A 15,071-nucleotide genomic window follows, 5' to 3' on the forward strand; every position below is an offset into this window, starting at 1 on the left:
AAACATGACGTTAAAGCACTTTATTACTGCATTAGATCGTATTATAACCGTAGGTATAAATACATGCAAATCTGACCGTAAACTTACGCAAACTCTCTCTTGCAATTTTACGAGGCGCAGCCTAAACGGATCAGTTTCAGCTAAAAATTGCAACATTATGATAATAACTATAGTAATGTGTTTATTGCGATTTTCCATCAGTAGTTCGTCTAAATATTTACAGCGGCGTAAGAACAACCCTGGCGGGGGTAATAAATCCGATGGAGCCGCCAAAAAGAACCACATTAAACAGTGCTTTCAGACTAATGGGTTTAATAAATTACAGATGTAAATAGTGACTGTTTGGAACTCGATCTCCATATGGAGAAATGTTTATCTGTGAATAATATGGTGTAATGGGTTTTCTTTCAAATTGCAAAAAAGGAAATTACATCTGGGAATGGTTCAGCTATTGTTTGCAAACTAGACATTTTACAGAGGAGAATAGGATTTCATTTAGCTGTTTTTTCAACTCCTAGATGTTCCGTCATCTTTCTCATACCCGTTGGTCATTCTCTAATACTGTCCTTTGCCATATGTATGTTTTAACAGACGTTCGACATAAGTAACTGAAATCATCTTAAAGAAATCCAAGAAAAAATCATAACGCGATTGATTTTCGCCTTGATTTCATGTTCTCAACTACATTAGAAATTATTTAAATCCTCCAATAAGAGCTTACAAATCAATCAAAATTTTCTTAATTTTTATCCAAAATTTTCGCCCATGTTACTGCTGTCCGGCCTGTTTGTATACGCAATTTTACATAATGAAAATCCGCTGAAGTAAGGCCAACAATAGATCACACACGACAGTAGATTTTATACTAAAATTATGGCCTCCATTGTACTATTTTCTCCAATAGTTTACGTTCAATATTCCAAGTTCCCTAAAACATACGAAAAAGAGGCTCTGGATAAACTAAATCAATGATAAAATCTTAAACCCTATTCTACTATCTACGGCTATTTATGGTATTTAGACAATACCAGTTCGACATTTTCATTAGTCATGATGCCTGCAAGGTAATTAACATAGAGAGGAAAAGCAATTGGTCTCAAAACTGAACTCTGCGGCACCACATGCAGAACCATTGCAATGTCAGAATGGTGCTCAGCAAGGGACACATACCGACCGCGGTTCCGCAGATGGAATCCTTGGATGGAGAAGGACTCCTTACCAAAGTCGATTAACTTTGATGTTGACTGACGACTATAACAGCGCACTATTGTGTGTCAGTTAGCATACAGTTAGGTCAGGAACTACACAGTCAGAAGCCTTTGACGGATCGAAGAAAGATGCCTCAGCATATTTCTTTTTCTCGAATCAGTTCTGGTTATACTTCGACGCACACCCAATCCCCGAGATCATTGACATACCATTACGAAAACTTGACTACTGGGAAAAGATTCGAATATTGGCGTGTTCTAAATATGAACGTGGTGTTTTATCGTTGACCCAAATATATTCCTGAAAAGAGGTATTATTCATTGAGATATGTAATTAGAGACATTTGCTTTATTCCGATTGTCCGAAGGTCGATGCCACTTGGGAAATTTAAAGATGGTCAGGGTAAATCTCCTCTCAATACGCATCTTAATCAACAGCGTGAAGCGAAAGATCACTGCAATCGCAGCACCAAGGAGAGGCAGGAACGTATTTTTTTTTTAAATATGATGAGGTCTCCGAGCTGAATAAATATCATCATGCAAAAGTTAAAAATCGTGTCGCAATAAAAATTCTGCTCAACAAATTAGTTCAAGTTAGTTCGGAACAAATGCTTTTAATGTGACAAAAAAGATTTTCTGGTTGAAAATTGCTGTTTTCTATTATCGCCCGTAAAAAGTATTATAACACGTTTATAACTTGCATAAACCCGATATTTAAAGAAAATGCTTAAACGCGTATAATTTTATTTAATGTACCATTTTGCGATGTTGAAACTTTTCACCCCTGTTCGGCTACGCTTACTAACTTTCTACTTTCAAATGGAAAGGTTCCCAATTTAGTGTATCAAAAGAATGGTAATTTAAGAAGGGATACAACGATATATTCAGAACTGAATTTGGAACTACAGCTTCCTTGAAAAAAAGATGGAACAAAGCCCATTTCGTAAAAAGATTAAAAATTTTAATCTTTGCTTCCTAGATAGACAAACCATTCTCGTATGACTTTAGAAGAGAGTGAAAAAGTGACAATAACGCGTAAAAATTCCAAATCGTCTTCAATGGAAACAACTTTTAGATACAAAATATTTTGGTTTTCATGAAATGAATCAGTAGTTGAATTCAGTTATTACGCATGTACCGCAATTAGAATATAAAAAAAGTGGATTGTTTTGCTGAGAAGCAAAGAATTGAAATTTTATTTATTTTTTGAGGGGATACAGAGATCTCAAAAGAGCTTACGAACAGGTGCGTTGCACATTCAATGAGAAATATCCAGACCCAACCACTGATGGTAGCGTAGTTTGTGGGATTAATAAAGATTTTCAACAAACTAACCGATGAATTTGATGTGTCTCTAAAATCAGTAAACAATCTTTTAAAACGAGAAAATTTCATCCATCCAAAATTTCCGCTACACAAGATTTAACACATGATGATTTTGATCGCAGGAAGGAATTTTCTAAGTTGATGTAAAAAAACGTACTCAGGATAATAGCTTCTCTTCTAGAATTTCGTTTTCGAATGAAGCAACGCTCTACCTAAATGAATCTATTCATTCACGTAATTGTCATTATTTGTCTACCGACAATCCCCATTAGATGCAGAATCTGTAGACACAACATCCGCGAAAACTCAATGTATGAAACGGCCGCCAGGTCATCGGCCCATTTTTTTATAGAGGGGAACCTAAACAACGCGTGATACTCGCAAATTATTGCAAAATGAAATAGTTACATCAATCGCCGCAATTTTTCCTGGAAAAGATGAGGAACAAGTAACCAATGATATGTGGTTCCAACAAGATGGTGCACCACCACATCATGCAATGGCTGTGAGAGGGTATCTTGGCGAGATTTTCCCTAGGAGGCGGATCGGGAGAACAGGCGCAATAGACTGGCCGCCACGATCTCCAGATCTTTCGCCCCTAGGTTTTTTTTTGGGGAGGAGGGGGTCATTTGAAATGTCCCGATTACAAAAATAGACCATAAAATTTAGATCATTTAGGTCTTAGAATTCGAACAGAATTAGAACTAATAACAGAAGCTAGACTGGATAATTGCATAACAGAGTTCGAGGAACGACTGACTCATTACCAACTTGTTACTGAAGCCCAATTTGAACGTTTAATGTAGGAATTTCAATTTTGTTTAATGCAATAGTGAGTTACTTTATTTTGCATCTAATAATTATATTTTTTAAGGAAATTGTAGACCCAATTTTAGTTCTGAGCATACTATTGTATTCCTCGTTGAATTACCTTTCATTCAATTTACGTACTGCGATGAGTACCTTTGCATTTGAAAATAAAAAGTTAGTAGGGGCCGCTGGAGAGGGGTGAAAAATGTGAACGTGGAAAATAATGCATTAAATATCTATTTTAAAATGAAATGTAAACATGTTTAAGCCTGTTTAAAAAATATGAGGTTTATGAAAGTTATAAACCAGTTGCAATACATTTTCCAAGCCCTGTATTTAAACCGCCCTTTCCATAAATTGCAGCGATGTCAGTTACTAAAATAAAATATGAGTACTGAAATAAGATAGTCTGTCTACGAATCAGTGTTCCAGAAATTACGATATTTCCATATATTCCATTAAAATGTATATTTAAAGGCTGCGTTTAACATTCAGGCCACGTCGTCGAGGCTCAGAAGAAAGGTTCCAGCCCAAGGAGTCGCATTCCGGAAATGAATATTTTCTCTACAAATTGAACCTTTTTGACGTCGAAACAAATTTTGAACTGTTGAAATTGAGCTGATTATTTTGGTCACACGGCAAGATCTTTTCGTCGAGATCACCTTCCGCTAGTTTAAAGCCTCTTTCCTTCACTTATTTCCTTTGATTATTTCCCTTTTTTTCTCCTTGTTCGATCATCAACGATGTAGTATTCGTACAAGGAGGTAAGTGATATTTTGACTTTTATCGATGCCTACACTGGAGATTCATCGATGGAATCGTCAAAAACTGGCACCGATCCAAAACGCGATAATTCCAAACACAATTTCTGAATGTTTTTTCAATTCTTCATTTCCGGACACAAAATTTAGGACGATTGAGACCGACTATCTAAGAAAATACACAGAGCACGGATCAAAAGCTTTGAGCCCTAACTGCCAATAATATAATCGGTTATTTCAACTTCGTGTGAAGGAATCATTTAACATCCTATGAATAAACACGTAAACAACTGGTATGCAAATAGTGAGAATTCTCGGAAAATATTTTTAGATTTCCGCTCTTCAATGTATTTGATGATCGTAATTGCAACATTTCGTAGTTGAGGTCAGCGCTTCGATGGGAAAAGAAGTGTTGAGCGTGAAATTTTTGAATAAAATGGAAACATTCAGCTGAGTTAGTTGAGGTGTGAAACTCCAATTTGTCTTTGTACTTCCGCTTACTTTATTTTCGCGCTCAGAGAACTCCCGAGCTAGGGCTGAGACAAGAGAATTTCAGCTTCCATAAATACGGATACAAATCGCCGCTTTTACCGGAGCTTTTAGGATATTTGCCCTTTTGTATCTTAAAGTAATGCATTTGGTATATTAATATAGTTGTGAAAAGCTCTGCTTCGATTTCTGAATCGCAATTTTTCATCGTCGAACGCCCCCGGAAAAGAAGAACGGGCGTCTTGGGTGGCAGCCAGATTTATAAGTTTGCTTATGGGTGTCGATAAAACGGATCGCTTTTTTGTTGTTTCTCTTATAAATGACGATGGCGCGTAATGAACTCCAAGATGATACAGGGGATTATTTATAAATGTGTCGCTTTTCTATGTTGATAAACAGTGGTTTTGTTGACTAACGTTCTAATCGAAAAATATACACGCCAGAGGATGTAATCGAGAGCACGTTTAACTTCTTGGCTATAGGATTCCGTTTTGCGTGTGTCTGTTCACACGGTTCTGATTTGATGACAAACAGTTGAGACTATTTCTGGATTTCCTGAAGAGAGACTTACTAAATCATTGCATACGGGCTAAGCCTTCGAAAATATCATTGCTACTACTACGATACTACAGGGGGAACAGCTACCAAACACAGGAACAGCCCAATTTGTCAGTTCCTCAACTCCCTGTACTAGGTTATTTATACAGCGTGTCCGCGAATATAACACACAACAGTAAATAGATTATTCATTTTACTACAAAAGGTCATTCTTCATAAAAAGTTCTGCTTGTTGCACATGTGAGATTGCAATACGAACATTTTTAATGAGATGTAAAGAATGTTAATAAATTAGGGCAACACAAAAATGCTTCAAGATAAAAATACCATTATTTCTATTTAACAAAAAAATCGAGAGAGTCCATTGATGACGTGATATTAAAGTCAAAATCCATAACGTCTTATTTAATATCGACCAGTATTGATTTTGAGACAGCTTTTTCAAAATTGTTGAGCAAAGAAGATCGTATTTATTAAATGCAATGTTACGGTATTGGAAATGTGTCTTTTCAATACGATATAGATCCTTTCCACGAAAAATTTCCTAATAGGCCTGTATCGAAAAAAGCATTGCTAAAATTAGTGAAAAAATTCAACGAAACTGGATCGGTGATAAATTTGAAAAAATCTAAGAAAATATACGACGAAAATGATGCATCTAGATTATTAGCAATAGGGCCAGTTTCGGATAACCCGAAATTATGTTTAAGGAAGCAAAAATTGTGGATTTAAGCAAAAGCGAATTATACACAATTTCTTAAGAAAACAAGATTAATCTTTTTAAGCCAAAAACTGCAGTATAAACTTGAACCCGAAGATGAAGAGACGTTTAGAGTTTTGTTTATGGATAGATAAAACCAATTTTGAAAAAAAGAAATTTCACAGATTTATTTATTTTTATCGATAAATCCACATTTTGCACAAACGTGCACGTATCTTCCCAAAATAGTCGTCATTGGGCTTTTGAGAATCTCAATTATGTAATAAACAAACGAATTTAACATTACCAAAAAGTTAATGTTTGGTGTTGAATTTTTTTGAATTGGATCATTGATCCATATTTTATAGAGGGCAATTTAAACCAACACGTGTATTTGAACATTTTGAAAACATTTATTTTACCATTTCTTAATACTTTAGAATCAAAAGTACGTAATAACATGTTTTGGCAACATGAAGGATGTCTTGCTCATTACACAGCCTTGGTCAGACAATGGTTACATGATCATTTTGACATAAGGTGAATAGGGACGTTTGGCCTGATCTGTGATCGAGCTGTGTCGTCTGACCTTTCTTTGTTGGACTTTTTTCTTTGGGGTCTTTAAAACAAAAGGTTTATACGAATGATCTGCCACGTGATAGGGAAGAATTAAAAGAGCACTTACAATGAGCAATAGATGAACTAAGGGTGCCGCCAATTATTGGTAAAATGTACAGTAAATTGATTAAGTCAGCAGAAAAGTGTGTCGAGGTGGCAGGTAGTGATGTTAAATAATTTTTAACCATGTAATTTAATTTAATACTTTCGAATTTTCATTCCAAAATTGGTATTTAAAGTTTCTGTTAGTTCAACATTGTTTCGTAAATTTTTTGGTAAAAATGATAAATAATGGTGCCCCTATTTTGAAACATTTTTATGTTTTCCTAATTTATTAACACTTTGTACATCTAATCTAAAATGTTTATATTGCAAATTCACTTTCTCAACAAGCAAAACTTTTTATAAACAATAATTTTATTCGATCAACAACTTTTTATGAGCCCTACATCCTTTGAAAGTTTGTCTGCATCTTTACGAAACACCCTGTACACAAGTGAATAAGTTTGAACACATGACTAGTTTTCAAAATTCTAACTTACATGCAACTTCCACCGTAGCCGGCTGACTCTTGATGCTCCCCTTTCCATTCCAGGCATAGCACTCGCATTTGAATTTCTCCTTCCCGAAAAACTCCTCCACCATATCCCTGGTGACATTAGCCTCCACTTCCATAATCCTAACTCCAGTTTGCGGGTCCACAAACTGAAAGTCTTGCGCCTCTACGTTTCGAGCTCCATTACACTTGAAGTAGACCCTCAACGAGTGCGCAGCTCTACAATGTAAAGTAGCCACTTTGTTTTTCACCACAAAAGCATTTTGAGGCTCCGCCAAAAAGATAGGGAGGTCTGTATTGAGGAGGAGGTTTTCGTCTTGTTCGGGGGGCGTCGGTTTCGGAGTAGAAGCGCTGTTGGAGGTTTCTTCGAGCAACGGAGAGTCTGCAAATTAAAGGAACATTAATTGTTGCATGGTGGGTCGTAAATAGCTTATCTGAGACGTACATCTTGGCAAATAAATTAAGGTAATTAAGGGAATCATGTCATCAGATTCCTGCAATGATATGTGAATCTTCCTAATTATGCAGGCGTGCTTGCCGGCTGTGCGGGACTGTAAACTGCTTTCGGGTTCGGATAAACTTGGAATTTTCAGAGATTCACTCGCATATATATATATATATATATATATATATATATATATACGTGGAAAATCAATGACAGTCGAAAGCGAGAGTTGAACATTTTTCACACCGTTCGTCGAGGCCCTAATCAACTGTCAAATTTTATGCGAACGCGCGGTTTCCCCTTTTTAATTAGCGGCAGCGGATGGCGCCCGTAATTTATGATTACGTGATTACGGGGAAATGTGGAAAAATATTATCGGGTGTCGGATTAAAAACGCGGTCGGCGGTAATAAACCAAAAAAACGGGAACCGTTTTACCACATGACGCAGAAAACATTTTAATTTGACTTGACGCAATTTGTCTTTGAAGGAGGAGGAAAAACCCCACACGAACTGATTGTCATATAGTTAGGAACGGGAATCTTTGCGAAATCGAAATCTTTTCACCACGCTAAAATGCAAAAAAAAAAAAACAAAAATCAGACATCCGTTTTCCGATCGGAGAGAGAGACAAAGCAGAGAGTGTCCACGCGCGAAGTACCCCCCTCCCTCTGGCTTTTCAATATATATTAAAATAGAAAAAAATTGTAACAAAAATTACCTGAAAGTTCATGTAGTCTTTTAAGATAATCAGCAGTTTTGTACGAGATGTTTAATAAACGTGAGCCAATCTAATATTACATTTTTGAACAATTAAGCATTATTCTCTTTACACATTTAAATTCTGCGTTTTAATACGAATTTAACAATATACACGTCATACCTCAAAACTTATAATTTTTGAAATATTTACAAATATTTACTTCGATGCAACATAATTCAATGACGTTCTATAAATGTATTATATCTTGGTTAGCTATAAAAACAATATGGTTAATGCGGTCAGGAGCAGTCATTTGTTTTGTCATAGATTAAATTAGAACAATAGCTAAACAAAATTTAATTTAATAGTTTATTGCGTTTATAACCAATATTTTCTATGGAAAGTATATACTGAAGAAGAAAGATACCAAATTTTGTCCATTCACTTAAAATATGGGAAAAATGCCTCGTAAGGTATTTTTTATTTTTCGTATTTTCTAAACCAAAAAAATATTTACTTTTTAGCCCAACAGGAGTATGATTAATATTACTAATTAGAATTAAAATTAAAATTAAATTAAATTGAATACAATAACAATAAAGCAGCATAAATTTATTCCTTTGTCTTTGTTCTGATTTCACAAATACTAGCAAAAGTTCATTCACCATGTGCAACACATAATCGATATCTTTCTTCCAAATGTTGTTTGCATTTTGTTGTATAACTTCGAATGATATGATTTATTCTATTTTGTACTTTTTTTTTCATCGCATCTGATGTATTATCCAATTCTCTACCAAATATCTCGTTTTTTAGATATCCCCATGAAAAGGTGTCCAACGAGGTCAGGTCGGGACTGTTTGATGGCCATGGTATTGTTCCATTTCTTCCTATCCATTCTTGATATTCCTGATTTAGGAAATCGCGCACGAGAAATGCGCTATATATGGTGACGCGCCATCTTGTTGCCAAATAATTTCATGACGCTCATCAAGAGGTAAATTTTCAGTGAAATCAAAAAAGTCTTCATTTAAGAATCCATAAAACCGTTGATTCTTCAAAGTGCCATCGAAAATAATTGGCCCAATAATTTTATTGTTGATAATGCCACACCACATGTGAAAATTTGTTCTGCCTTGAAGTTTTACTTGTTTTATTAAATTTGGATTGCAGCTGGTTCAAGTGCACACATTTGGTCTGTTCAACACACCAGAAGTCGAAAATCAACTTTTCATCATTTTTTTTTAAATAAATTTGTATTGTCTCTCAACCGATTTAACATGTAGTTGCAAAAAGTTAATCTGTTCTAAATATAAATATCGTAAATACTTGGACAGTTGTAAACATTTTGTTCTTTTTTAAAACTTTATGTAGTAGTCTTCTAAATAGATTCATTTGGGAACTTCCATCCATAAAGAGGCATTAAGATTTTGCCTATAATAGTTTAGAATTCTGATTCCTCTTCATATTAATTAGCACTGTTCTTTTTTTGTTTTTTAAAGACTTTGTTTCTTGCATTTTATTTTCAATTTTTTTAAATGTCTTCCTTCTTGATGTATTCCTATTAGGACGTACGAGAGCATACTCCCGTTGAGCTAAAAAATAAATATTTTTTTAAGTTTAGAATATACGAAACATAAAAAATACCTTTTGAAGCAGTGTTTTTTCATATTTTAAATAAATTGAGAAAATTTGGTATCTTTCATCTTCAGTATATTCAATTTTTCATAGAAAATATTGATTATAAATGCAATAAACTTTTAAATTTAATTTTGAAAAACTCTATAACAATTGTCTAACACATGACTACTAATGACCACATCAGTCATATAATTTTTGTAGCTAATCAGGATATATTTGTAGAAAACCACCATCGAACTATATTGAACGGGAGTAAACTTTTGTAATTATTTCAAAAATTTTAAGATTTGAAGTACGACATATATATATATATATATCGTTGAATTCGTAATAAAACGCAGAATTTAAATATTTAAAAAAAAAGTTATGCTTAATTTTTCAAAAAATGCGATATTGGGTTGGCAAATGTTTATTAAACACCCTCTATAAAACTGTTGACTCTCTTGAAAAATGACATGAACTTTCAAACACTTTTTGTTAAACAGAAATTTTTTATTTCAATATATTGAAAATTTACAGGGGAATGAGGCTTTTCGCGTGCGCACCCTGTACAAACGAGCGCTCTGATCGTTGTTTTCTTATATAACGCATTTTAGGAAAATCATCCCTTAAGGAGCGTTTACACGAGTAGTGAGCAGGAGCGTGAACCACGCTTTCGTGGGGTACGCCTCGTGTGAACAGTACATTCGAGAAAGAAGAATCGAAAGGAAAGACGATCACGATCGTACCTCAGACATGGAAAGGTAATCAACATGGGTGAGTCACGCATGAGCGGCTTCGAAACTTTTGGAGTTATAGAAATAAATCTTCGATATGGGGCCCTACAAATGAGGGATTTAAAAGAATGGAAGAGTTTTTGTAGCCCTGAATATGTTTCGTTTTACAATCCAGTTCCTTACCAACCATTTACGCTGCCTTGTTTTTTTTTATCTTTCCAAGAGTACCATGGTGTGATAAAAGTCAATGTGGTAAGATCTAGGTACATCACTGCAATAGTTTCTAGTATACTCTTAGAGGAAGCCATGCTCACGACCCGTGTAAACGATTTGATATTTGTGGATTATTTTCTTATTTCACGAATGATAGTTTGATACTTTCGTGTCCCACGAAAGCGTGGTTCACGGTCGTGGTTCACTACCCGTCTAAACGCTCATTTAGGGATTCATCTCACGCCTTCGTGATTCAACAACACAAAATTTCGATAATTGCTTGAAACATAAACTGCCGATTAAGATGAAATAATGAAAAACAAAGTAAGTATTAAATCACAAATCAGGATTAAAAACGTACGATATCAGATAAAATAACAAATTATTTCAATATAGCTCATCGAGTGCTTTTATGACGGGATGACGAATGCAATGGATGGCAGTTGGAAGACCCATTCTGATCCGTCATGCGATAATTAGATGAGAAGTTTAATTGAGCAAAAGTTAGAAATGCTTAAACTACTGCAAGATTTATTCGATGTCGTAATTATTCTACTACGACAAAAAAAATAAGGTAAATTTATTTAGAATATAAAAAAATCATTATTTATTTTTTCAAATAAATTTCATCGCATTTAAACTACTCCCCGTCCGACATAATACACTTAAGCCATCCTTTTTTCCAATCTTCTAAACGGTCAAGAAAGTCTTTTTCCGGAATGGCCTTCATTACTTTCTTCGATTCCGCTTTAACCTCCTCAATCGCGTTGAAACGGTGTTCCCAGAATGATGTTTTGAGTTTGTTGTATAGCCAGAACTCCAACAGTGCTAAATCAGGCGAATACGGTGGCTGTGGAACGATATGGAGGAGTGTTTAGCAAAATGCCTACGGAGAACTAATACTGTATAGTACAGTGCATTATCGTGGTGCAAAAACCAATAATTTTCTGCTCATAATTGAGCCTTTTGAGGCGAATATTTCCGTGCAAACGATGAATGACGTTGATTTTTGAGCAACTTTGGTATTGTTCTGGTCCATCCTTTACATAACATTGGCTCGATAGGTAAGTTATTTCTGGGTCGTATGTATGGACCCCAGACTCATCTCCCGTAATTATGCGTTTGATAACGTCCTGGTAGTCAGAAATCCTTATTTGACAAATTTCGATGTTACGCTTTTTTCCAAAAAAAAAAGTAATTTTGGATTCAATCGAGATTCGAGGTACAAAACTTCTTTTAAAATTGTTAAAGTTCATCCCAATGAAATGCCCGTATCATTTGGCAAAGTCCAATTGTCAATGAACGATTGTAAGTACCAAATCTTTGATTTCCCTGAAGTAGCTTTCATCGTTAAATATTGATGGTCCTCCGGGAGCTGTTGGTTTTGAACTTCTTCTCGGCATTCTTTAAAGTCTTTGTGTCCTTTGTAAACATTTTTTTCATTCATCAAAGGCCTTCTGTGACATCCTTAACGTTTCTGCTACAAAATATTCATACTGCAGATAAAATTTAATGCAAAAAAATTTCGTTAATTTATATATACCCGTGTTAGGGATTCTAAGTTATTGATTTTTTGTTTGTTGTTATTAATTTTGGTTTTTGTTATGTATTTGTATTTTATCCCTTAAGTTACGCCCATGTACGGCGATACTTATTTTGAAAATACCATCTGGGTGCCAGACCACATGGCCCGTCAGGCCAAAACTGAGGGTACGTTTTGGCTGGGGAATATGCTGCTAGTCAAAGGAAGCTTTCTCGGTCGGGACTATTACCATGATGGGCAATTTGTTGGGCCTGCAATATTCCTAGAAAAGCGACTAGTATAGATATTCCCCAGATGACCGCGACTTATGAGATCTGGCGTAGCCATAGCCGGTAAGGGTTGTTGGTGGTGGTGCGCCCCTGGTTGGAATTCTTCGGGTTTAGTACTTAAGGGATAATCGAAGTAATTTTTGCTCTTTTTTCTTCTCTTCGTGTGGAAGCTGCGTCGTGTCGGGGTGTGATCGAAATCGTAGTGTGTAACCCGCCTAATTAAGCATTCTCCCTCTTCCTACTTAGACCAAAACTCTTTCATTATTTGATATAAGTGCAAGTTAAGTACTGTCCATTTTATGTAAACCAAATTGACATTTTCGTGGTTTCATTTATCGAAAGAACCCCTTAACACCCGCGACTTTTAAACTAAAAATACATCTTATTTTTTTATCACAGCAGTGTTCCTTCCATTTTCTTTTTGATCACTTTCGAGCTTATTATTTACACTTTAATTGGCGCAATCATGAACATTCTAAAGGTAGATAATAAATACATGACAAGTAGCGTTTAAACTTCCATTCCTGTGTATCGAATGTGTTATCCAACCAACGACACTCCAAAATTATTATAATTGTTTCAAATAAACTGTGGAACTAGAGAATATTTGTGCAATTTTCTACAAAGTTGGAACATCGAAAACTTCAACTCCGCAAGGGTCAAAAAATTAAGCAAGAAAAATAGGAGAAGAACAGAAAAAAGTAGGAATGGCAGGTTCCAAATGGTCACCTCTTGAGATGAGGAAGAGGAGGAAAGTTTATTCAGATAGTAATTTGTACTTGCTCGGTCAATTTAGTCAAGAAAACAGTTTAGATGGAGTGAATTTTTACTAATTTATCAAACTTGAAGTAACGATCGCTCAGTTTCACGATTCTGGAATGTAGAACGTTTTGATGTCAATCAAAAAATGACGTCAAAATAACTCATGTTTTTAAATCTTGTACCTATATACCAGACCCGTTTAACAAACCACTATGACGTAATTTTCTGGTTAGGTTCTACTCGCCATTCTAGAGAATCTGGCCTGAGAAATGAGGATAAATACTGTAGAAGGAGCATACAGATGAAAAAACGAAAAGGTTTTTAAAATAATAATTTATCATCTGAAGGAGCAACTAGTTGAAATTCTAAGTCATTGTTATGTGTCGTTTTTCTGTTGAAACAATCCTTTTGCATCTCAAAGTCCGGTTCTGTAAAATAGTTGCAAAACAAACGATCGAACAAAGCTGCAGGTTGGTAGTAAATGCCTCAAACCTAATCAGATTGGAAAAATGCGCATAGATAATGCACGCTTAAGGAAAGTCGGTAAAGAGTTCGCTGATTTATCGACGAAGATCTATCGAGATTTACCGACCGACCAACTACTATGCGGTTGCCTTAGGCCGGTACAGTTGGAATCTGCCATTGACTGAGGTGAATTTAAAACAGCCAAGATTTATACTTAATTATTTTCTTGTAGTTATTGGTAAGGACTGTTTTGAGATAAAATGAAGCGTTAGAACTTCTAGCTTCCTGGTAAGCGCTTCTATTCAATAGAGATAATATTGAAAAATTACACCAAAGCGTAGACATACCCTCAATTTTATATGAAATGCTTCACCCAGTAATAATAATAATTGAGTTTTGAAATTTCAGCACGATAATGCTTCATGGCGGACTATCAAATGATCGGAGTTTCAATTAAAAAAAAACATTTATTAATTAAAACGTTGATAATAAGTGACTCCCTCGTACGGTAATGCAGGCATGTACTCTTCGTGACATGCGTTACAACAAATGATGAATACTCCTCTGTGGTATTTCATTCCATGTTATTTCAAGGTGGTGGCGTAGGTTATCCAAATTGTTTGGAGGACTCGGTAAGTTTCGAAGACGGCCACTCGTCACGTTCCAAAGATGTTCCATAGGTGATAAATCGGGTGACCGCGCAGGCCAAGGAAGCATTTCCAATTCTGCTTGTTCCAAGTACCTTCGAGTAATGTTCGCATTGTGCGACCTTGCATTGGAAAATTCCATGTGGTAAAGTCTTCGTGAAAGATACTAATACTGGCCGCAGGACGTGATTTATGTAGCGATGTGCAGTTAGGGTGTCTGGAAGAGACACAAGAGATTCTCGACCAAGATATATGGCACCCCAAACCACAACAACAGATGTTAAGATTGGTGGCGGCTTTGACAAAACTGCAAATTTTTTCTTTCTCCCAGCTGTTGACTGACCCTTCTACGACTATCATTGACGCACTCGTCACTGAAGACGATATTGTTCCAGTGCTGATTCCAACAACTTGTTTTTGACGCAAGGCAATTCTGAAAGCTTGGTGTTGTGAGGTCAGTGGAAGCAGTAGATTTGGGCTTATTCAAATCTGCATCGCTGAATCCCTTTTTTAGACCACGCAGAGCAAATCCTCGCAATGGCAGCGTGGTTCCCATTCATTCTTTGGGTAATTTCACGAAAAGAAAGTTCGCCCTCCTACATGCTGATAATTCGCCCTTTGTCAAAATCCAACTCGTGGGAG

General features: G+C 35.6%; 1 protein-coding gene across 6 annotated transcripts in view; it reads right to left on the minus strand.

The window, feature by feature from the left end:
- The window catches only part of LOC136348342 (netrin receptor UNC5B-like), a 256,866-nt gene that overhangs the window by 145,086 nt on the left and 96,709 nt on the right, over positions 1-15,071 (minus strand). For all 6 annotated transcript variants that reach the window (XM_066299091.1, XM_066299130.1, XM_066299081.1 and 3 more), the window contains one exon: positions 7,013-7,408. In XM_066299091.1, coding sequence (XP_066155188.1) covers positions 7,013-7,408 — 396 coding nt within the window. The remainder of the gene's footprint in view (positions 1-7,012; positions 7,409-15,071) is intronic.

This window comes from Euwallacea fornicatus, chromosome 2, assembly GCF_040115645.1.
Source record: "Euwallacea fornicatus isolate EFF26 chromosome 2, ASM4011564v1, whole genome shotgun sequence".
Classification (NCBI taxonomy): domain Eukaryota; kingdom Metazoa; phylum Arthropoda; class Insecta; order Coleoptera; family Curculionidae; genus Euwallacea; species Euwallacea fornicatus.